This window comes from Myotis davidii, unplaced genomic scaffold, assembly GCF_000327345.1.
Source record: "Myotis davidii unplaced genomic scaffold, ASM32734v1 scaffold420, whole genome shotgun sequence".
In the NCBI taxonomy this organism is placed as follows: domain Eukaryota; kingdom Metazoa; phylum Chordata; class Mammalia; order Chiroptera; family Vespertilionidae; genus Myotis; species Myotis davidii.
This window is the reverse complement of record NW_006294421.1, coordinates 122,766-148,258: the sequence shown is the minus strand read 5'-3', so window position 1 is coordinate 148,258 and position 25,493 is coordinate 122,766. Positions and strand designations below refer to the sequence as shown.

The following is a 25,493-nucleotide window of genomic DNA, read 5'->3' as shown; positions in this document are numbered from 1 at the left end:
ATTGAGTTTGCCAACTATCAGGTGTTTATAGATTCTACTGAAGAGAAACCCAGTGACCTTGATTTAATCTTGCTTTCAACTACAAAACATTCTTCTTCCATGGCTTTATATGCCTTTTCTTTTTCTATCTTGGTGAATCTGTATGCACACGTGTCTGCCTATCCACTTATTTTATGCCTTTGCTTCCAACCCCCACCTTCCAACAAAGAAGATCAGGAAAGATAACATGTATCTATTACCTCTTTGGTGGCTTCCTTACATTATATTTGAAAAAGAATGCCATTGTTTCTCATTGGATGCTTTTAGGAATATGGCTTCTGTTTAACAGTATGCCCATCCATCTGCCAATCTGTTTTCAGAGTTTAGTCGGATTTAGCTTGATAATTATCTATGAATCAGACTACATGCCCCAAACAGCAGCTGGTTTACCAACTTCTAATGCTACTGCATAGACTTGTGGGTATTCATTAAATGTTAATTAATAATGGTATACTGAGTTGAATTAACTTGTGGAGTCTGGCTGATTACTCTTTAATTTAAAATTATGAGATACACAGCACCAATCTATCAGCAGGCAGGATCTAATTTTAATTTACTTCATGTGTCTAGAAAAATTGCTGGGCATTAGGAATTTAAAGAAGTGGAGGTTTGTACTGGATTTGAAAGATATTACATAAAAATGATACAATATGAAAGGTCTGACAGCTTTTTCTAGGAGCTTCTCCTTGCCTTTGTTTCCTCTTTAATTTTAGGAAGTTCTCATTTGGATTCAGTTATCCAAAGTTCATGTAAAAGCTAGGTGACTTTTTTACTTTTTAGAGTATCTGTTGATAAGTGGATAATTATGAGAATTTTGAGCATCTTGTTGATGCCCTGAGTGGATGTTATAATTCTCTTTGCTAAGGACAGTCATTATTTTTAAAGTTTTGGAAGTAGTTGCAAATTATTTTAACAGGTGGGAAGGAATTCCTAAAGTATTTTAAGTTTTTTTCAGCTTTATGATGGTTAAAACGGTTCACATTTGTTAAAAGTAAGTTTTAAACATAAGACTCTATATTTATGTGTTCAGCTATATGCAAATGGTTTGGGGGAGTCATAGTTTTAGGGAGAATTTCAGATTTTCATCTATTTGCTTACTTAATCTAGATTTTCATCCATTTGCTTACTTAATATTATCAAAAATTATGAAATTAACTTTTTTAAAAGCCCCCCAAAGCCCCTCAATAATAATTCTGATGTAATAACCCCAATTGATTCTAATGTGGAGTACAAAGAAAGAAGCTTAGTGTTTTAATAAGATGGATTTGATACCAGTATATTTCTGAATGTTCAAATTAATTTGTGTCTATTGAATTTTTAAAAAATTGTGTAAGAAGGGCTTTTTATTAGGCAAACATTCCATAATACTTCTTGTTTTAAATTAATATTCTATTAATTAAAGATATGGAACCCTAGAGTTTTCTGAGCCTTCAAATACAGCTCTAGTTTTTGTTATTTCATGTATAAAACTAATAAATTTTGTGTTATGATTTAAAAATAGCTTTTGTTTTTCATTAAAGTTCAATTAACTTATGAATTTGACAAAATTTCTCTCAATATTTAAACACTGATTATACACTAATTGCAATCTTGGAGTTGTTTTAAATCATAATATATTTAATTTCCCCAAGTATTTCTCTCACCTTCCAAGGCAAACATAGAGATCTACCAAAATCTTCCAGGTAATGTAATCAGTATTTACCCACTTATTACAGCCAAACTGTTAGATTTCATAATTTTTTATAAATTAAAAAATGTACTTCTATTATTTGGATTACACACACACACACACACACACACACACACATATATATATATACCCCACTTGGTTTTAAGCCGTCCTTTTACCAAGTCATTTGCATCGATGCAATTCGACATCCTCATTTAATAATAATGTTTCTATCTGACTTAGCAACCCTAAATGCATGGCTATTAAATTGTATATGCATATGTGTTTATTTGAAAAGAAATCATCCTAAAATGTGTTCATAATAGCAATTGGAGAATTAAAAAGAGAAAGTCTACTTAGTCCTTCTGACAGTGTTAACCTTTCTAACTTAATACACAAGGGCTTGGATTAAAAAGCAGATCTGGAGTAGTATTCTTTATAGGAACTTCATGTGAACAACATGCGACCTTGTGGCCCTGACTCCTTTTGTAGGTTCTTGGAATTATTTGTAAATAGAATGAGACAATTAAGTTTTCCCTCTCCAGTGAGTAATCCCCGTAAGTATACAAGATTCTGTAATACTTCTCATCTTACGTACCGTTGTCCCCTAACTCCAGACATAGGTTAAGGAATTAGCAGAATGAACATAGAGGCTCTTTTCAACACTGATTGAGGAAATGGCTACACTTGAGGAAATCACAGAATTAGTGTGTAAAGTGTTTATATCAAGCAAATTAGGGAAATTCACAAGCATCCTTTTTAGTGGAATTAAAAATATTGCTGAAACATCAATGTTTTTGAAAGTGTTGGGGTTTTGACACATTGTACAATTGTATGCTTGGTTGAAGCAGTGCACTTTTACCTGAAGGGCTGAATTCAAATTTCAGACCCGTAAGACAAATTTTATGTCTAACCCTCCCAAACATGCACACTAGAGCTCACAAAACCCAGAAAATCATGAACTGTGAGAGTTAAAGTACAATGGACAGTGAAGTGTTCTAATTGCCAAGTTAATTTTAATTGCTTAAGAGAACAAAATTCAAACTGAATCAAAGACTTTTTCAAAATTTTATATTATTAGAATAATTACTAGTTGCCATTTCTTGGTTGGGAAATTTAATTACAATCAATCATAGTATTTTATTCTAAATTTTAGGTTCTTTTGTATATACTAAGACATTCTATAAAACTGCTGCTGTGTAAAGTTAGATAATTAACACTGTGACAAATAAAACTAATATTGTATAATAATATTGTCCCAATTAAGTTGCCAAAAATCTCCTATTGCACAAATACTAAAAATTGTGTCCAAATTAATATAAAAAAATTTAGTTTTGAAAAATGATTTATGAATTTAACATCATTCCTTATTTTGCCCCCAGGCAGACCTGTGAATCAACTAGCTGCTCAATACTAGTTCTTTCTTTTTCAATACCTCTCTTCTAGATGTTTTACATATTTTTAACAAACTGTTAACAAACTTTTGGCAGAAATCAATTATGTTAATTGCCAGATTTTACTAAAGATTCCGAAGAGCATGAGGGATTGTGAGCATAGCTTTATTAAAGAAATGTGAATGACTCTTTACACCTCATCTCTTCCACGTCATCATTTTTTTCCTCTCCAGTGAATAATTCCATAAGCATATAACATTCTGTGATATTTCTCATCTTAAACACCTTTGTCCCCATGACTCTGAGAGCCGTCCACTGCTTCTCTCGACATTAAAGTGCCTAGAGGGGTTGTTGATATTGGCTGTTTCTGTTTTCTGTGTTAGTCTGGTCAGTCTTTCAAGGTCACCAATAATCTCCACGTTGCCTAATCCAATAATCTCTGTTTCCCTAATTTAGTAGTCGGTACTCAGTTCTCACTTTATTTAACCTCTCAACAGCATTTGACTCACCTGATCACCTTCTTCACCCAGCCTTTCTCGTTTCTCTTCCTACCTTTCTGGCTGCATTTTCTCAATTTATTTTGCTGATTCCTCTTCTTCTTCTCCTCAGTCTATAAATGTTGGAGTTCACTTGAACTTTATCTTGCTACAGTATTCCCAAGGGACCCCATCCAAGTTCATGTTTTAAAATACCATCACCTTGATGACTGTATCTGCCATCCAGACCTCACTTCTAAACTCCAGCCTTTGTTTTGTTCACTGCTATATCCTGAGAACCTAGAATAATAACTGGCACAAAACAGGTGCTCAGTAAGTAGGTGTGGGATAAATGAATGAATGAATGCTCTACTTTACATCCCAGGGTTATTGTAAAAAACAAATGAATAAAGGAATATAAAAGTAATTTGTAAAATGTAAATCACCCTGTAATGTCAACTGATATTATCACTAATCTTACAAGTTTGTACTATTCAAAAACAGTAAGAGGAGTGGAATACTAGGAGATTTTTAAAATGGATTTCAGCATTCTAATCTAGATCTTCAAGAGTGGCATGTCTCCCCAAATTTAGTGTTCTATTTCACTCATCAAACTCTGGGTGTCAGGGGAAGACCTATATTGACACTGTATTTAAATACAAAAAAAATGCTCTAATGTTTGCTCTAATTAAGTATGGTATCTTTAATGCATGAGACCCACAAAGTTGCTAGACTCCATAATTCCAACTTGAATGACACGTCCTTGCAAAACTAGTTGCAGAGTGTTAATCATTTACAATGCAAATAAGCAATTAGATAAGTTATATGATCCCTAGCTTTAAAAGTCAGTACTTTCTGGCTGGCTGGCTGGCTATGACTGAAAGAATAAAACATGGATACAAGCTAATAGGATGAATGTAGCTGAAATACAAGGATTCTAAAATGTATAGCCTCTGCCTATTAGAGCAAACTCTCTTACAAGGGTGGTTCTCAAACTTTATGCTTGCACCAGAATCCTATAGCAGGCATTTTAAAGAACAGATTGCTGGGTCTCACCACCAGTTTCTGATTTGGTTGGTTTGGGCTTGGGCCCAAGCATTTGTAGTTTTAACAAGTTCTCAGATGCTTTCTATCTTCCTAGACATGTAGACTAGAGTTGCATCATACTTTGAGAAACACTGCAATAGAGGGTTTACTGGCATAGTCATGGGAAGTATAAATTTCAATATATCAAAAAATAACCCCAAATTTTCTAATATTTCTCATTATTTAAGTCATCATTTGTAGTAAGGTACCTCCTCATAGAAAAAAAAATGCCTTTGATTTTTGATTTGTCTAAGTCAGCAAATTCTGCCTTGTTTCTTTGATTATGGATGGTATTCCATTTATTATAAGTTGTAAATTATTGCATTGGGACTTGCTTTCCCTTGGGACACCAGTCTGTATCATCTTTGTTGGACTAAACTGATCAGACTCTACAGGTAACTTATTCTACCTGTCTGACTTCTATAGCAATCAGATAAAGTTTTGAATTCATTGATCTCCCAAACTAAGCCAAGATCAATTAGAAGAGGACTTAAATTCTAGATACCTTTGCTCTACCAAGAAAATGTTTTTCTTTTATTTTTTGGGAATTTTAATCAGAATTTAATAAGATGCTGAAAAGGAAGTGACTAGACTCTGAGTCTCTGACATAAGTGAAAATCAAAATATATTGTTGGACTTAAATTGAGATCCTTATTGGTGGCCCAGTGCAATATGGAAAACAAATACCTAAAACGTAATAAATTATATCATCTTTATAGTAATTGGGCTCTGCCAAATAGTTTTTTTGAAAGAATAAGTCCAAGAAATGTGAAAGATTAGTGGAAATATAAACTACTAGAGGCACGGTGTATGAAAATTTATGCACTCGTGGGGGGGGGGTGCATCCCTCAGCCCAGCCTTCACCCTCTTGCAGTCCAGGAGCCCTCGGGGGATGTCCATCTGCCGGCTTAGGTCTGCTCCCTGGGGAATTGGGCCTAAGCTGGCAGTCAGACATCCCTCTGGCAGCCCGGGATCCCTGCAGGGAGCGGACCTAAGCTGTTAGTCGGACATCCTTAGCGTGGCCGTGGAGGCAAGAGAGGCTCCTACCACCACCGCTGTGCTGGCCAGCCATGAGCCAGCTTCTGGCTGAGCAGCACTCCCCCTATGGGAGCACACTGACCACTAAGGGGCAGCTCCTGCATTGAGCGTCTGGCCCCAGGTGGTCAGTGTGCATCCTAGTGGACAGTCATTCCCAGTCTTTCTGCCATTAGGGCCAATTTGCATATTACCCTTTTATTTAACAGGATTCTATCAAGGTCTTAAAGATTTTGTTAATCATTTATAAGTAAGTATATCACAATTATGCTTTTAAAACATGACCAATATGAAAATCAATATTTACTTTAAAAATAAATAATAATTACTTTCCTATAAAAGGGTTTTTCTTTACAAATATATTCAGAATATTTGCCCAAAGGTAAGCTATTTTCCTGCATTTTAAAGACTTCAAATGATAAATATTTCATATATTAAAAATTTAGGGGGTTAACATTATTATGCATGTCAAAAATAATCTGAGCAGAGCATCCTATGTTCCAAGCACTATTCAACGTATTTTGTGGTAATTTTCATTCAATTAATTCACAATAAAGCTATGAGACAGGTGTTGTTGTTACCCTCAGTTAAAGATGAGGGATCTCACAGCTAGTCAATGACTAATTTGAACTTGAAGAATCTGGTTTCATTGTTCCAATTTAGTAATTTTTCAGTATTTCTTTATAAGCATGTATATATTTTTGTAATTTGATCCAGGAAGCACTTTTGATCACATCTTTGGATTTTTTTATAGTGAAGTTTGAGGTAAGGCAATCAGAAATAACTAGTATAGTACAGAATTTTTAGTTCAGTGCTTTCTCTGTCTGTAGACAACTAGATAGATTTCCAAAAACAAAATTATTTCTAAATTTAAGTATTAGAAATATATCATAATTAATAAGTGCTCATCAATCTATAACTGGTTAACAAGTGTGCATTTATATATATGTATAAATGTAACATTTATATAGCTATTTTCACCTTAAACATAAATTAGCTATATATTATAGTATGATTTCTTCTTACAAAGAGATTATGAACTACTATGGGGTTATAAGAAATGTGTAAAACAGTATTATAAAGTACACATGAAATTAAAATGTAGCATTAATTTTATTATAATGCAAAATAATATTTAGTAATCTGTTTAGTGTGTGGTACTGACTACAAAATACAAACAGAACGATTATTAATGCCACTGGGCTCTTAATTCTCATATTCTAGTTTAGGGATTTTAAAATATTCATAAATCTAATTTTAGAGTAATACAACTTTTCTGCATTGAATGAACTGGATTATACTGAAATTTTGCCCTTCTGATATTTTTGAAATTGACCTTTGAGGAAGACATACTTGGAAAAATTTTAATTAGGAAAACACACCAACATTCTTAATTTTCAAATAACAATATCTCTATAATACCCAAAACAATATGAAAAAACTAAATGTGATATTGAATGTGACACCCATTTTTTCTCTGCCCTTATTTTATAACTTATGTGCTGTTTTATTATTTTGATTGTTATTATTTATTAAAAAGTGATAGTATCCATAGAAGCTTATAATTTCATGTAACTGATTGTTTTCCAAGTATCAGTTTCCATAAAAGGAAAGTTGTATTTTTCCATCGCAGTAATTTTCCACTGATATGCTTCAGAATTTACTTTATATCTTGCAATTTATCATTCGAGTTCTACTACCAATAAAGACCTAAACTAAGTTTTGAGAAAAGTAATGCTTAAATTAAAAAAAGACTTTGCAGTTGTATGAGTGAAATTTAATAACCCAACTTAGAACATTAAAATATTTTTCTCTTAACTATAATAAAACTGAGAGTATAATAGGTCTGGCTTTAACCTGATTTGTACCTGGGAATGAGGAAACAGTTCACCCTTGAAATTATTAACAGTATCGGAGGTATTCGCTGGAAGGTCCTCAGGTCTGCTCATGAACTGTTTGGAAACGAACCCAAATGCCTATGACCAGTTTCCCTGGAGCAAGTTGTTTTAAAATTCAAATACAAACAAGTAATTCTCTGTATCTCTTTAAAGGTTTGTTTCTTTGAGATGACACACATATAAATATGTCACTTCTAAGTAATTGTTTGGCTTTTTAGTTCATACTTTTGACAATTTACAATAATTCTTTTCATAGAAAAAAAAGAACAAAACTGTTTTGGTGACTATTTTTTTTGAAATTTCCACACAATAAATTCAGTAAAATATTTATTTAGATATATTTTTAAGAAAGGTAATGCACATAATAGTAGCAGTCCCCTTTGTACTGAGGAGGTCCCAGTACCTGGTGTCATCTGCACTTTGAGCAACACTGGTCTCCTCCCAAACCTACCCTTGGGGAAGTGCTCTGGGTCAGTGTGGGGGAGAGAGAGGGAGGTTACAGGTAAATTAGTGAGAGTTCACAGCTTAGGCAACACTCAGTGAGGGTAATGATAATTATCTTCAGCTCATGTTGGCTTTTTTTTTTACTAGTGCTTTCTTGACTATATGATTCCTATCATTTGTTCTTTTCAATAATTTTTTATGATAATAACACCTGTATTATGTAACAACAAATGGGTAAATATCTGGAAAATGCAGAAAAGAACAAAAGAAGAGAAAAAAATTTTCTAATCCTAACATTTAGAGATAACCATTGTTAACATTATTGTGTATTTCAATCTAGTATCTTATTTACCTGGCTGTCTACTTATATGGGAATTGAGATAATATATATATAAACTTTGTATACTTCCTTTTGTGTAATAAAAACTCATATTAATAAATATTCTTTAAAACCCTAATTTAGCAACTGCATCATAAGGGATATTATTCATACTCCTATAAACAATGAGTATGTATATGTTGGAAGACCATTTCCAATACTTCTCTTAAAAATTTAAAAAAGTCTTTGCATCCATGGTCAATGTCTCAGTTGGTTGGAGCGTTGTCCCATGTACCAAATGGTTACAGGTTTGATTCCTGGTGAAGGTATAGACCTAGGGTGCAGATTCGATGTTTCTCACATCAATGTTTCTCTCTCTTTCCCCTTTCTTCTCTTTCTAAAAATCAATTAAAACATATCCTTGGGTGAGGATTAAAACAAATAATAATAATAATAATAATAAATTATTTGCAAAGTTGTTTATCAAAAACTATTTTAAAAATATTATTTTGTAATTATTCATATAATTAATGGATATTTGTATTCCTGTTTTTAATTAACTGTGCTTTTATTTTAATGTAATTTTCTTTAGCCTGTCTTTTAATGTTAGATTAAACTTTTTCTTAGTCTATTAAATTCATGAAACTCTTCTTAATCTTATTTAAATTTTTGCAAAATCAAGCCTGTCAATTATTTTATTTCAGGAAATATGTTTTCTTTCTGAGAAAGAAAATTTTATATCTAATCCAAATATACAGAAGAACCCAATGAAATGTACAAATCCTTTCAATTACATACATAAACAAGTAAAATTAAATGGTGTAACCTACTTAGTTAACTTCAAATCACAAATGCTTGAAGTATTAATATTATCACCAAAGCTTTGCTACCGATTTGAGTTAATATCTAAAAGTTGTATATAATTTACCAATACATTGTGTCCTTTAAAATGTGTACAATCCACTTTCATAGAAAGCAGTATTAAAAATAAAACTACATAGGAATTTATGTTGAAGCAGAATTTAAGAATGGAGAGTGTATAATGGCTATAATATAGACATAAACACACAGATACATACATATATGTGAATTGAAGATGACAATGACACCCCCTCCAGTGATAAATCTCAAAGCTGCTTTTTAAATCTTTACCTTTGGAAAGAATTTGAGATTCACAATGGTTAAATGGATCATTAATTCCCCATAAAGGATTAACCAAGAGTAAAACTTGATTCACATGGTTGGAAGTGAATGTTGAGTTTATTCATTTATTTAGCCATGTATTTAATAAGTGGTTTTTGGGCCCCTTCCATTGTGAGGTGCAGTACCAGAAGCAGGCCTTTAGAACTGAAGGGTTGTGAATTAGAACAGATAGCATCTCCAGTTAGAAATCACATATTTTTAAGTACAGAATATCTAGTGTATATCTATATAAATGTCTCCAGTTGTTTTCATCGCATTCTTACCAATGAGTCTGCATTCTCACTGAGACTTTCTTCATTAGTCTTTCCCCCTCTCTTGCTAATACGCTAAGGCTTGAAGCTCTGTATCCATGAGTGAAATTCCCAGATGGGCTGTCATACCTGTGACTGGCAGTCTAAATGAGCTTCAGGGTGAGACGCACAGCACCACCCGCAGAGACGGAGAATCACATGAAAAGTCAGGGGATAATGGCCAGTTGTGCTCATCATTCTCCTTTTCTCTCTGCTTTCAGGCAGAAACACTGCAGCCGCTGTCATTCACTCTCATTACCAGGCTGCTTCTGCCTGGGCCAGGAGTGACACAGCAGGATATTGCTGTCCAAATTGAATTGCCAACCATCCTTCTGGCAAAGAGAATAATTAAAATATTCTCACTTCAAATGGTAATTTTTTTTTTGGCCCAGTGCTGTAGTGTAAGTGGATCAGAATGCAAACTAAATCTATAGTTCTGTGCCATGCTAAATGAAGCACCTTTTTTTGTCATTCAGTTTTTTTCTGCCGCTTTATGTGGCATACAACCAGGAATATGCATACTAATGTATGGCATAGGTACATACATATACAGGACACAATTTATGTGTATTGTTATGTATCAAAGAGAGGTAGCTTTTTTTAAAAAAAAAAACAACCCTGTATATGTGTAATTGTTCTCAAGCACTTACTAGACATAATATCTCTCAGTTCAAATTAAGTGTAATATGTCCTTTTAGCATTTTTAAGGATGAGAGGCAGTAAAATGAGACCAAATTAATATTTACAGAATTTCTCTGTTAGCTTAACATAGTGCTGGTATTTTTACTTTATTGCAGTTAATTCTCGTGAAAGTTTATTTTATAGAGATTATTATTTCCAAATAGTTTCCAGAAATTATATAATTTCCCAAAAGGCAAACAACTAATATAAGATAGAATTACAATTTCAGCAGGGTTTTTCTTTCTTTTTAAAAAATGTTTTACTATGTATTGATTTGAGAGAGAGAGGAGTAAAGAAAGAGAGATGGATTTGTTGTTCCACTTATTTATGCTTTCATTAGTTGATTCTTGTATGGGCCCTGATTGGGGATTGAACCCACAACCTTGGTGTATGGAGATGATATTCTAACCAACTGAGCTACTAGGCCAGGGCTCAGGAGGTTTTTATTTTTTTAAATTCCTGAACCTATGCTTTTTCAGATAAAAGTTGATTAAAGTGATGGTTGACCTAGCATACACCTAAAGGTGTAAGAGTGTCATTGTTTCCCTAATAGTGAGATGTTCTTTAAAATATGAGATGGCTAGTCTTGTTTATTCCAGAGATCTGTAGATATGAGGAAACCTATTTGATATGTCCCTTGGTCCCTCCCCCATTTCCACCCAGTAGTATTAAAATGTAAAATATCAATATAGTTGTTCCTTTGGTTGGCTTAAGGTTATTTCACTTCTCTAACCTTTCACTAGTTCTATAAATTTGAAGCAGTGGTAAAATAGTTGTATTTCTCAACCTAGGGCATTTGTATAGAATTCAGAGGTCACAAACTCAAATGCCTATAGCTTTCAGAGCTATGTGGGCAATAGACTGGGTGTGAAAGAAAAAACAGTGCTCTAAATTGGAGTCTGCAAGCTCCTCATAAAGGAATAGAGATGCATCTTAATACAAACAAACAGCAGTCTTAACAAAACAAAGCACTTGGACACGAATTGATTCAACTCAAGGCTGCGCATTTTGCAACACTTAGTGAAAATTAAATGTTGATCAATCCACCAACCTTTTGCATGGAGACACCACTGGGGTTTCCTACATCTCACTCTTCAGTGTGAGGCCCATAGGGGTGGGGGCACTGATTTGGCCTTGTGACTGGCCAGCATTGTATCTTCTCTCCTCTTTGCCCTCCTAGAGGTATGATCTCAGGGGAAGGCTTTCCTGCCAGGACAGAGTGATAGAGGAGGACCTCGGGGCCAAAAGTTTTTCATGTGGCTCTTTTGCTTTCCTAGAACTCCCCAGCTCACCCATGAGGTGTTGGTGGCCTTGCTGTGCGTGCACTTGCTTCAGCCCAAATCCCAGGCTCTACAGATCACGTTTCCATCTTTCATTTTGCTTTTGCTGTTTCTCCCTGTTCAGCAGTGCAGTGTGCATAGACTGGCTGATGAGTTAAGGCAGGCCTATGGGCTGTTGCTAGGGCAAAAAGGCAGGCTTTGTTTGGAGAATGGTATTTATTTTCCAGTTTTCCCCTGGAAACATAAGAGTCTTTCCTTTTTAAACAGGTTTTTTTTTCCCCCGTGTTGAAATCATGGTAAATATTTCCAATTCATTGGGTAGAACGTAGTGCTGGCTGCCTTAGGCACAGTCTGTGTGTCAGGAACTCCCTAGGAAGCTGCTGATGGGGAATCTTCTGCTGAGCACACTCTCATGTGTGACTGTCTTCTTACAGGGGGCGATCGAGAACGGATGACAGCAAATCATGAGAGCTACCTCCTCATGGCGGGCACCCAGCATGATATGGAAGACTGGGTGAAGTCCATCCGCCGCGTCATATGGGGCCCTTTTGGAGGAGGTGAGTATATTTTTAAGTCATGGAAAAATGGAAAAGTAGACCAAACCTGTGCATCCTTTCCTCCTGCTAATATGACTATTATCTCCTATTTCCAAAAGGATAAATGTTAAAATAAATAGTAAACTATTCTGTTATGGCTAAACCCATATCTAAGTAACTACTGGAAGTCTCATTGAGGCAATATCATTGATAACCAACCTTCCATGAATATCTTGAATTATAAAGAGGGATTATATTTTTATATTCACTAACAATAAATAGTTGTGAGACTGATACCATCAAAGTAGATTAGTTAAGAACATGTAGATATGAGGCACAAAAAAAAAATGACTAGTAGCTTTAGAAGAGATCCCAAACTGCCAGATGTTCAATAACATAACAAAGAAATGGCAAAGCTTTGAATGAAAATCTGATGAATATGGGGATAAAAAAAAATGCTTTGTAATCAGGAAAGTGTTTGTGGATTTGACAATAAGTTTGTAAAAAAATTTTAGTTAATACAGGGTTGAGAGTTTACCATATGAAGAATAAATAAAATGGTGCTATGACTAGAACTAAAAGGACGAAGAAAGGGTGACAGAAATTATCTCCGTCTGTCAAGGAATATAAAATAGAATAATATGGACAGAAAAATTATTTAAACATTCAGTAAATGGAACCAATAAAATAAGAACCCCAAAATATTCATCTATAACCGACATGTACATGTGTTTCCAAGAATGTACAGACTAATTATTTTATATTGCTGTAGTGTAAACAAATTGTATTAATTAATTCCTATTTAGTAAAACCATTACAGTTTCCATATTTGTTTTATATTCCCTTAGGTATTGTCAGCACCCTGCATTCAGAAGTGATTTTTCCCCCCTTAACATATCAGAGGCTCCTTAGGCTGACTAACCACTTTACATTTTAGAAAAATTTCAAAAGCTTCTTTTAAAAATTAAAAAGTTAGGTTCAGGTTAAACTAGTAAAGATTCATTGAAGACGTATTGATATTTTGCCAGATTGGTGATACGTGTCTGCCAATTGTTTGTTCTTTAGACTATCTTCTGTTGGGGAGAACCTGGTTCCTAACCAGGATGACCCTTCACCTCAGTTTGCCTGGCAACAGCCTGGTTTACAACTGTTGTCTCAGGCTAATGATTGATAGTATTACCTCTCACTCTCACAGTGTCTCAGTTTGGGTGACAGCTTATATGGCCACCCTATTCATATACTAAAATGTCTGGTGAGCGAAGCCACTATGAAAAACATTCAGAAAGGAGTATGGGGCTGAGATCCTTACCCCAGTGCCTTATCAGAGGAATCTTCACATGACAATCCATGTGAAATCCATACTTCACTACCGGCGGTTTGCTGGTAGCTCTAGGGCACTGGGTTTGTGGGGAGCCTGAGGATGTGTCTACCTTCAAAACAGGAGAACCTCTGTTATGAGATTTCTGAATGTCTTAGTTCAGGAGAATCCTTCATATCTGCTGAAGGAGGTAGTTTTGTTGAGGTGAGGGATTATTTCCATCAATTGTGCTGTTTTCTCCCTTTCCTCTTCTTCTGTCTGTCCTTTTCTCAAGAAAAATGAATGCAATTCAGCAAGCTTCGCCAAATCAGTGACCATAAGAGGTCCTATCAGCCCAAGAGTATCAGAAATGATCCCAATGGGACTGGGGAAAAGCTATAAATGAATCATCAAATTTATGAACCTGGAAGGTATATTCTAGTAGATGATTGGCTTATATAATTTATTCTATGAATGCTTGATTGAAGTTTACTTTTCAAGAGAGGTATTTTGGCATAGAATACTTATCACAGAAACAATGCACCAAAAAAAAAAAAAAATCTCCTGTCCTCTTTGTTTAATTGAAGAGTATCATGAGATTGCGAAGCAAACTTTTAAAGCACTCATTCAATTTGCAAGAAATCCTTTGTGATTTATCTAAACATAGAAATTTTCTGAAGTTAAGACAGAGTATAGAACTGAACTAAATATTGACAGTGATAGAAGATTCCAACTGCCACCCATATTCATGGGTCTCAAATGTTTGCATCAGTATCATCCCCCTGTGCTCATTGACTGAATTATACAAAAATATTATAAATTTTAGTTTCAAATAATAAATTTATATAACTGAAAATCCACGTATTTTACATATTATGGCTTCACTTAACATTTAATTGGGAATAAGTTTCCCACTCAGTAAGAATATTTTAGAACCACTGTTTTAGTTCAACCCCACATTTTATGGCTTAGGTCATTAAGACCGAGGGTAGAGGACTAACTTGATAAGTGGCATTCTGGGAGGAACAGAACCAGGAAGAAAACCCACGTCTCCTGACTTGTGAGCTTCCTCCTGCTTTTAATCCCAATAGTGTGATCGCTTACTTCTACTGTGGGAGAAACAACAACAAAAACAACCCAACAACAAAAACACAATTACAAGTCCATGCCTCATTGATAGTATATTCTTCATTATATTCAAAGCAAAAGTTTTTTTTTTTAAGTGTGATGATTCGAATGAATAGAGTTTTTCAAGTCCTTCAAAAATACCTGAATTGACATCATCAAGAAAATGCAAAAAAGCCCTAGCCGGTTTGGCTCTGTAGAGTGTCAACCTGCAGACTGAAGAGTCCCAGGTTTGATTCCTGTCAAGGGCACATGCCCAGGTTGTGGGCTTGATCCCCAGTAGGGGGTGTGCAGGAGGCAGCAGATTAATGATTCTCTCTCATCATTGATGTTTCTCTCTCTCCCTTCCTCTCTGAAATCAATAAAAATATATTTTTTAAAAAGAAAATGAAAAAAGAACCCATAGAATGGGAGTATTTGCAAATTATACATTGTATCCAAAATATATAATGAACATATATAACTCAATAATAAAGACAAATCAAGTTTTGGACCTAATTTAACTCAATTAAAAATGTACAAAGAATCTAAATAAACATTTATCCAAGAAAAATATACAAATGATCAATAAGCACCTGAAAAGGTGCTCAATACAAAGGTGGTATGCAGTTAGTATCATCAGGGAACTGCAAGTCTAAACCACCATGGTATACCACTCACACCCACTATGATTGCTAGAATCCCAAAGTCTGATCATAAGTATCGCCAAGGATGTGTAGAAATCAAAACCCTCCTACATTGCTGATGGACCTGTAAAATCATGCAGCTGCTTTGAAAAAGTCTATCAATTCCTCAAATGATTCAACATAATTACAATAGGACCCAACATTTTATTTCTCTCAGGAGAAATGAAAACATATGTCCTTCAGAAACTTGTACATGAATAGTTAGAGCAGCATTATTCCTAATAGCCAAAAAGTGAAAACACTCAAATATTCATTAGTGGACAATAGACAATCAAAATGTACTAGCATCCATGGAATAGATTATCATTCAGCCAGAATGAGGTACTGACATTTGCTACAACATGAAGGAACCTTGAAAACACTATGATGCTAAGTGAAGGAAGCCAGGTGCAAAAGACCACATATCACATTATTTCATTCATGTTATGTATAACTGGGAAATCTAAGTATAGAGATAGAAAAGAGATTACTGGTTGCTTAGGGCTGGGATGGGAGGATAAGAGGGTGGTAGAGGGAAAATAGCCTAAGATATGAGATCTTTTCTGGAGGTAATGACGTTTTCTAAAATTAACTGTGATGATGGTTTCATATATCTTTGAGAGTACTGAGAGCCATCTAATTGTGAACTTTAAATGGGAAAATCTATGATATGATTTTAGTGAATGATAATTCAATAAAGCTCTTTTAAAGGGTTTTGCCATGAATACCTTACATAAGAGAATACATTTCCCCTCCTGTCTTTGTATGGGACCTCTGGCCCTGTTGATCCTAAATGAAGACCTCTATGACTTCCAACCTCCTTCCCACCACTCAAAGATTGGTGTCGCCATTGATTAAATGGCATTTGGAAGGTGACAGGTCTCCCTGGTTTATCGATTTTTGTATACTACCTTTGGATATATTTTAAATGTCTATTACAGAAAGGGCATTTTATTGACTGTATTGCAGTTTCACAAACTGCATTTTTAAAAGTTAATGTTTTTCATGAGGCACCTAAGCTTATCTTTGTTCAGGTTGCATATACATGTAAAATATCCCCTTCCTTACCACTCCAATAATAGACATTTGATTAAAATAGAGGAGAAACCTGAGGAGCTTACCTAGCTTTGAATCTCTAGAAATTAAAAACTGTGAAGTGAAATCATAAAATGTAGAGCTTTCCTTTTTGTTAAATAAGGAAAATTTAGACAACAACTAACCAGGTGGGGAAAGAGAACTAGTGGAATGGGTGAAGTAGACCTCCTCTCTGAGCAACCTAGCCTGATAACCAAGTTTGGTATCGAGTGTAGATGCTTCAACTTTGTGAGATCTGCTAGCAATCTCCCAGAAACTGTGATGGCCTGTTAGCAATGCTAACTGGCAGGCACGTCATTTCTGCCTGACAATCAAATCCCAAAGTTGGAATGTCAAAACACTGATTTAGCTATGGAAACGTTTAGGGGTTTTTTTTGTTTATTTTTGTTTTACACTGGGTTTCTTTTCAATTGTTTTGGACGCAGGGTATATGGAAATGCCTCACCCAGGGTCTGCGGAGTGAGATCTGCATGATTAGCCTAAATTTACTAATGAATCCAGGCGCTTCCTGTATATGTCTGTATCTTATGAAGAGTTGAGTCAAAGACCCATCAAGGCAGTAAAACTGCTGAATGTGAATAATCCTCATAAGGAATCATTGGCGTATGGGCAAGCAGGGGTTAATTAAGAGCCACTGTGTTCCGGCCTCTGACACAGACAGGCTGTGTGGTCTTGGATAAGTGACCCCCTCACCTTTAGTTTTCTCATTTGTGAAATAAGAAAATTGGACGACACTGTTTTTACTAGGACTCACTCCAGCTCCAGCCCTGTGATTCCACATGTTCTCTCCTGCTAGTGCTGAGGTCAGGAAAGTGTTCCCTGGCCCAGGGTGCCTCCCAGCCCAGCCCTGCCTCTGTCTTGATAGTACTGAGCTTTACTCTGTGACTTCCTATTTTCCCAGCCGCATGCTGCGACACAGAGCTGAGAACAATGTTTGAACCATAGGGCATGAATAACTGAGAATGATCCCTTTAGTGACAAACTATTCCTACCTGGGCCTGGAGTAATGGTTTTTCTGAAGGGAGTGTCTCATTAGGACTCCTCACAGTTTTGGAAGGGCTCCCGCTGAATGGCTAGGAAGGAGCACAGAGGCTTGGGGGTCAGGTGGGGTTAAAGCACTGGCATTCCAAATCTGCACCTGGAACAGCCAGGTGGATGAATGATTAACCCAGGAGTCAATTGCTCAGTGAGTGGGATGCAGAGGGTTGGTAGACCTGGCGGCTGGGTGCAGAGGGTGCCTAGAAGAGCAGGGGAGAAAGGTGAAAACAGGATTGGTTTTCAAACCATAACCAGAGAAACATATTTATACATAAATGTGCATGCATATGAATGGAGTTGCTTTATGGTTATACCTGCAGGTTTTTTGTCACTAGATTTAGAATATTTTCTCTTTCACAGACAACTACATACACATCACATGTTTTAATGACTGGAACGTTTAAATCAGCACTCACAAGTAGATTGAATCGCAAAGCATGCTTTGTAAAAATCTTGTACAGGAAGAGAATAGATACAGGAAGGTAGAGGCAAACGTGTTGCCCACTTGGGGGTGGCTTGGTGCTGTTGGATTTCTGGAGGGAGTGATACAGCCTTCTGGAAAGGTGCAGCACAGACAAGCGCCAGGAAGTCAACTCAAAGTCAAAGGAAGAAAAAAGGGGTTCACCCCGCGGGGTGGCCTCCCCCTCCTCCCCGCACACTGTTGTGACTGCACCTGCTGCATGTGACCAGCGGGCACTGAAGGCAGCAGCAGCCACAGCAGTGGTGACGAGGCAGCCGCAGCCCTGCCAGCTCCCGCCCAGCTCTCATTGAGAAAAGGGAGCGGGCGCGGAGGAGGGAGAGGCTCCCTGCAGCGCTGCCTCTTCCCAGGACCCAAGGCGTCTCCAGGAACGGGCACTTGACTGTTCTGACGTGGCGATTCCCTCGGGAGCCCCCGGAGTTTGAAGACGGAAGGGAAAAGGGAGGAGAAGCCTGCGGAGAGCGACCGAGGATGAGGGGTGCTCTAAAAGGGACAGGGGGGTCCTTTGGAAAGAATCCGTCACGCACTGAAGTGCATTCTGGAGAAGGTGCCATTATTTGCCTCCCCTATTGCTCAGAGGAAAGGAGCCGGCAAGGACAGCCCTGAGGCATTCTTCGGGGTTCTTTTTGTCACTGTTGCTCTGTCCCCTTGCACATGGCTATTTGCTGACCTTTCCCGAAGAATCCCAGTGCCCCCAGTTCCAGCTGAGAAAAAAAAAAAACAAAAATCCTGCTGTCTGAACGGGAGGCGCAGCTTGCTTGCTGCGGTTCTTTTTGCTGTGATATTTTGGAATGGCTGCAGAAATTTAAAAAAAAAAAAAAAAAAGAAAATCCTTAAAAACTCTCTGGATTAGGCAAGAGAAAAGGAAGTGTGTTTTCTTGTGCCAAAAAGAAGTAAATGAGAGGTGGTAACGTACCCCTGTTTCAGGACTTGGAGGATAAAAACCTATGAGTTGCAGGAGTCAGCACTTAAGACCTGACAAATAAACAAACATGAGAAGGAGTGGCTGTGGGGTATCCTACCGAGGCAGGTCTTAAAGGAAGCTGAAACTGTCAGAACTTTGGGCCTGTATGATGCCTGAAGACCGAAATGTGGGGGGGCGCCCCTCAGGTGCCTTAGCGTCAACTCCTTTCATTCCTAAAACTACATACAGAAGAATCAAAAGATGTTTTAGTTTTCGGAAAGGTAGGTAGATGATATGTTCATGTCCTCTTTAAAGTACGCAAATGTTCTCTGATGCTTTAAGGTCAGTTTATGCTCAGATAAAATGGGAGCCTGGAAACCAAGAGATCAGAACTGTGCAGAAGTGATTTGTGTGCGTCTTTGCTTGTCTGGACTGATTTTCAAGGTGCAGATGGATCTGTTTATTACTGCCTGCAGAGAGTCTGGGTAGGTGGGGCTTACAGAATGGTGGGGCTCTAGAGTGATTGACTGATGGAGAAGTAAACAGGCTGAGCTGACCATCCTGATGGGAGGGGCCACGACCACCTTGGGCTGTTCCCAGACCCAAATCAAGCAGCCATGTTGCTACCCATTGAAATGGGTCCCTCTCAGATCCCGTCTGTTCTCCCATCATATCGGTTTGGCTCTGACCGCCTGTGCTTGCCTCACCTCCCCTGCTGAGAAAATGTTAATAATCAGGTTACTTGTTTTGACCTTTGCCAGAGGCTCTCAGCCATGCTGAATAACACTGATTAGAAGTAGAAGTCACCTTGACTTCCCAAAGAGGTGGCATTGGAAGGGGCCAAAGCTAGGAACTATCAGAAATAAGGCGTGGGGAAACACAACAATTGGTAGGTAAAAGAAACTAAGGCATTTCTGAAGCAATGAATGAAGGGAGAGTTAAAGAGCACAGCATAGGTAAAATGAATGTTTTTAGAAAATGATGATGTATCAAAAGATTTTAACATTTTATTTTGCTTCAAAATGGGAATAATAAATGGAATGATTATCTAAATTGGAACTAGGTAATTATCACGTTAATGTCCTGTACAGAGAGCTAATTTAATCAGGAGCTGATCTGAGTAACATCCAAGGTCATTCTTTCTCCCTTTTTTTCTTTGATCTGCCACCTATTAACCCCCTCTACTTAGTCACCACCAACAGCAACAAAGAGAATTAAGAAAAACCACTTACGTAAAGAAAAATACAGCGGGAATTTTTTAAAACTAAACCTTGTTCCTTCTGAGTCTGTCCCTTTGAGTAGCTAAGGTCTGGCTAGGATCATTAGCATATATTATCAGCAAGGAATTCAGGTGTTAATTTTTATTCCTCTCTCATCCATAAAGATAATTAAATGTACATGTCTCACATTTTAGAGAATTATAGAGATTTCAGAACAGGGTGATAGAGCACAGATTAGGGTTACTGTGAGACTGTAGCACCAAGAGGGAAACAGACAATGATAGAAAGTGAAGACTAGAAACTAGTTGCTTACAAGACATTTGCTCTTCTAATTCCCTCACCTCAGACACTAAACCGGGTTGATCCAAATACCAGAGACAGTCTATGTTTCCGGGTTATTGCTCTTCGTCTGTAATATGAGGCGTTCTGGGGACAATTAATGTATTTTTGAAGCCTAGAGCAAGGTCTTTATTATCTTTATCACCTTTTCTCCTTTAATAGTGGAGTATAGCAGATCTGCAAGCATCCTGGCTAACAGGGCTGCCCCTTCCGCCTTCTTCCCTTTCTCCTTAAACACCAGCGAGGGGAGGCAGAGCCTGCAAAGGAGTTCCCCTGGGCTGGCAAAGGCAGTCCCAGGAGTAGGAGCCGCTTCTGTCTCTCGTCTCCTGTGGGCTATTTTTAAAGCATTGTCCTTCCCTCCGCAAAGTCTCAGTCATCTGAGGAATGCTCAGCATCTCAGTCAAGGATTAACAGAATTTTAATTTACAGAGCTGCATTCTGGTTTCTGTCAGAGCATAAAGGAGAGTTGGTGCGGGAAGCATTCAGCTGCTGGAAGTTTTCTTTCCCTTTCTCCAGAGCCAGTCCGTGCACACGGGCCTCCCTCAGCCCACTGGCTGCAGGAGCACAGGGATCAGGGACCCAGTGGGGTTCCTGGAGGGCAGGGGTGCAGGCTGCTGTCCTGCTGTCTCCTGCTGCCTTAGTCAGTCACTCAGGTCAGCAGCAGCCAGCAGCACGGGCTGTTTAAGGTCTGGCACTGAAAAGAACGAACTTTTCTTTCAGTCCTGGATTCCAAAGCCATGCCACCTTAAGAAGAGAGGGCTCCTTTGTGCTTTGTTTAATCTCCTGGGCACTCAAGTAGTTCAAGAAGTGGACCTGGTTTCTGAGTTCCTCTCCCAAGCCGGTTGGAGAGCATCAGCTTAAGCCATTTCAGTGAAAGCCAAAGGGAGAGGACAGGAATCATGGCGGAGAGCCCAGAAGTAAGAATGGTGACGTGTCTGCTTTTCCTGGTCCACATTTAGGGCATATTCTTGACTGTTGTCAAGGGCAGGCGGACGGAAGAAACACCCTCAGGATGAAGTGTGGCGTTGAGTCCACGTGTCCAGCGCCCTGGTGGTAATGGAGCTTGCATGCTATGTGAGCCGTAACTACCTTCACAGGGTTCCTTTTTCTTCAGGCTCTTCTGTCCTTGTCATCTTTCTCTGTCTTTGTTTAGGTATTAATACAGATCTCTGAAAAGGTTTCCCAGTGATTTTAAAAATCTAGGAAAAACAAACACCTAATAGGCAGGAAGCTGGGGATAGGGGTGCTCAGTGTTTATGTTCTGGTGAGATAAAGATTACAATGTGTTTTTATTCTCTTGATTTTTTTTTTTTTACCTCCTTAAGACTAATATCTAACATGTGAAGCAGAACCAGTCTTTTGATTCCCTCGGGTGGGTAACACTTGGGATCATGAATATTCGTGTTAATTTCTAGTTGTAATAAGCTGGTTGGTTTAAAGTTATTGTGATCATGGGAAAGACTAAAGTAAATTTTTAACCCTAACTTTAGCTTGTTGTTTTTTTTGTTTTGTTTTTGTCCTGAGTTGCCCTGTTCTTGGAGATAAGTCATCATTCATTTTCCGGTGTTTTCCCCCTCCCCCCAACGCCATCTTATACATAACCACTCAGCTTCTTCCTTCTTTGTATGCTTTCAGCTCCATTTCTGTTCACATCATCTTAGTCCCCTGTGTCTCTATTGCTTCATACACACAAGTTATTTTAACCTACAAAGTGGCTCTTCAAGACAGCACCCATCCTTACCTCTTTCCATCCCCAACATTCTTCACAAATTCCTGTGTGGAGTTTTTGTTTTGTTTTTGTTTTAACATTGAGAGAGATATATTGATTGGTTGCCTCCCTACCTGAGCCGAGGAACCTGCAACCAAAGTATGTGCCCTTGACTGGGAATCCAACTGCAACCCTTTGGTCCACAGACCAATCCTCCAAACACTGAGGAAAAACAGGCCAGAGCCATGCAGTCCATTTGTAAAGCATCACCTAATAGGTATTCCTAAGCAGTACTGTCAGCGGCATTCCACAGCTGAACATTTTCTTGACTCCAAGTTACATCTAAAGGAAGTCCTACCTGTTTCATATAATTATCAAGCCTTCTAGCCAATTCCAACTATTCTTTAGAGAATAAACCCCTATTCCCCAGACTGCCCCACTCATTCTCCCTGAACACATCTCCTACATCACCTCTTGGCTTTTGTTCACTGTGTCCTCTCTGCTATGATGCTCTCTCTACTCTGTTGTCTATCCAAACTTCTCAAGATATTGCTGGCTGTTGTTTCATCATCCATTATATTAAAATTTTGCATTACGTTATAATATTTTTCTCGGTGCCACCACCCCCTGCCTGCCGTCACCACACTGTTGTCTGTGTCCATGGGCTAAGCATACATGTTCTTTGGCTAATCCCTTCACCTTCGCTCATCCAGTCTTCCCCATCCCCCGCTCCTCTGACCTCTGTCAGTCTGTCCCATGTATCCATGCCTCTGGTTCTATTTTGGGATCTAATGAACATGCATCATACTCTTTACTCTGCAGCCCTTATATTTCATATATGCTACACTTTGCCACCTTATCTTCATAACCATCTTAAAGTGCTGTATGCACTTTTGTAGTAGAAAAAGAGAGACGTTTACTTATTCCCAAAGTGAAGAATGGTAATAGGTCTGCTCAATTAGGGATTCAAGATTTATGGCAAACAGTAATATTCTTATCTAAATTTTCCTGCTAGTCTCTATAGGCTATATGGAATTAAAGCAAAATGTCTTTATAATGTTGGTGGATAAAATCAACATGTTTTTTAAAGATTATTGTATGTTGCTCATGTTGTAATTACACTTATGGAAATTGACTTGTTCAACAGATTGCTACTATCCAAATCCATATAATTTTATATGGTGCTATAAATGAGGAGCTCATTAATTCATATATCAAAGTTTTATGGAGCATCTACCAAGTGGTTCTGGGGATGTGTTTACAGACTCCTTGAGGATTTAAAAAAAAAACAGAAATAAGTTATTATAATAAGCAATACATTGAATTATGAGCAATGTCTGAGAAGCCCATGAACAAAAACTTGACTATGGGCTCATTTGCAAAGGCAGTGATTTCCCTGAACTACATGAAACCAGATTTAGTCTTTGGAAGTTACAAAAAGACACTTTCTCCTATATGACCCTAAAAGACTGGTCATCACTACGCAAAAGTTTGTCAGAACTGAATTAACAGAACAAGTGGGAAGAGGAAGTATATGGACCTGCATTTGTACCCCAGATCTGCCACTTTCCAAATGTGTGACTTTAGGTCACCAAACATCTCTGAATCTGTTTGTAGAAGAGCAACCTCCTTGTAGAATGTCTGTGAGTGTCATGAAAAAAAAATGCATATAAATTGCGTGGCTTGTACCTAGATGTAAATGGTGTCTATAATTACTCTGCTGGTCTAAGACCTCCGCCACTGGGTCACTATGTTCACATTTACATTTAACTTTTCCAGGCCTTTATTTTTCTCCTTCCTTTCCCACTCTGACCACAAAAAGAGTCAAGATTCTGCCAAGAATTTATTGGTTATTGTAGACTCTGAGCTCCTTCGGTTACGTTTTCTATCATGTAAGATTTGTGGCTACTTAGAAAGTGCTGATGAGTCTGAAGGGAGCCTTAGCTGGTTTTGCTTCTCTACTAGTTTGGATGTCTTTTATTTTGACTTGTCCATGTACCATGGGTGTATGTTCACTTTCAATAGAAAAATATTATAGTCCTGGTACCGAGACTTATTCTGTTACCAGGTTTACAGTAGCAGAAGAATAAGTAAAAGCAAATTCTCTCTATGGCTCAGCACGTGATCTATAGGAAGGGAGGAACAGTGAACTCTGAAAAATAACTGATAACAAAGAATTGGAGCAATTACCAAAATGCTTTTAAACTTCTGGTTTCTTGTCAGCAAACTAAGGATTTTTTTATTTTCAAGTTTTTATAGAAATCAATGCCACAACCTGAGAACTATTGATGAGTTCCCTTTTACTTTGAAGTTATTCATGTATTTCCTATAATTGAGGAGGTAAAATACTTTGCTTCAATGAACTCATTAATTCTACACATATTTATGGTACAGTCAATCCTTACTCACTGCAGTATTAAGTCCCAGGGATAGACGCAAGAGAGTTTGCCTATGTGTCTTAGCCAGTTCAGGTTTCTATAACAAAATGACAGAGATTGGGTAGTTTGTAAACCTCAGATATCTATTTCTCACAGTTCTGGAGGCTGGAACTCTGACACCAGGCCAGGATGGCTGCATTCTGGTGAGAGCCCTCCTCCAGGTGGCCAACTTTCAGCCTCCTGCTGCATTCTCACCTGACAGAAAGGGAAGGAATGAAAGAGCTCTTTGGGATCCCTTTTATAAAGGCACTAATCCCATTCATGAGAGCTCTGCCCTCTTGACCTGATCAGTCCCCAAAGGTCCCGGCCTCCTACTACCATCATCTCAGGCCTTGGGTTTTCAACAAAGGAATTTTTAACAGACACATTCAGATCAAAGCAGCATGGTAGAATGGAATGTAAATCTTGGAGTCCTTCAGATCTGATGCCACCCCATTTTATTCCTTGTGTATATGGCATCATAAAGATTACCAAAGCCTCTCTGAAGTTCATAAGATATATAGTATACAACTGTTTTTCTTTTTTCTTCTTTTAAATTAAATCGTTATTGTTCAGATTACTACAGTTGTTTCTCTTTTTCCCCCCATAGCTCCCCTCCACCCGGTTCCCACAAGACTCCAGGCCTTCGCTCCCCCACCACCACTGACCTCGTCCATAGGTGTAAGATCTTTGTCCAATCTCTTCCCGCATGCCCCACAACCCCTTCACACACCCTCCAAGACCCCTTCCCCCTGAGAATTGTCAGTCTGCTCCCTTTCCATGCCCCTGATTCTATTACATTCACCAGTATGTTCTGTTCTTCAGGTTTTTTGCTCATTTGATTTTTAGGTTCACTT

The 25,493-nt window shown here is 37.7% G+C and overlaps 1 protein-coding gene across 11 annotated transcripts in view; it reads left to right on the top strand.

Moving 5' to 3' along the window:
- The window catches only part of ARHGAP24 (Rho GTPase activating protein 24), a 537,541-nt gene that overhangs the window by 461,526 nt on the left and 50,522 nt on the right, over positions 1-25,493 (top strand). For 10 of the 11 annotated variants that reach the window (XM_015567154.1, XM_006768662.2, XM_015567153.1 and 7 more), the window contains one exon: positions 12,249-12,371. In XM_015567154.1, the coding sequence (XP_015422640.1) occupies positions 12,249-12,371 (123 nt within the window). Of the gene's footprint in view, positions 1-12,248; positions 12,372-18,099; positions 19,234-25,493 lie in introns of those variants that run through there. The other variant, XM_006768663.2, reaches the window with a different exon arrangement.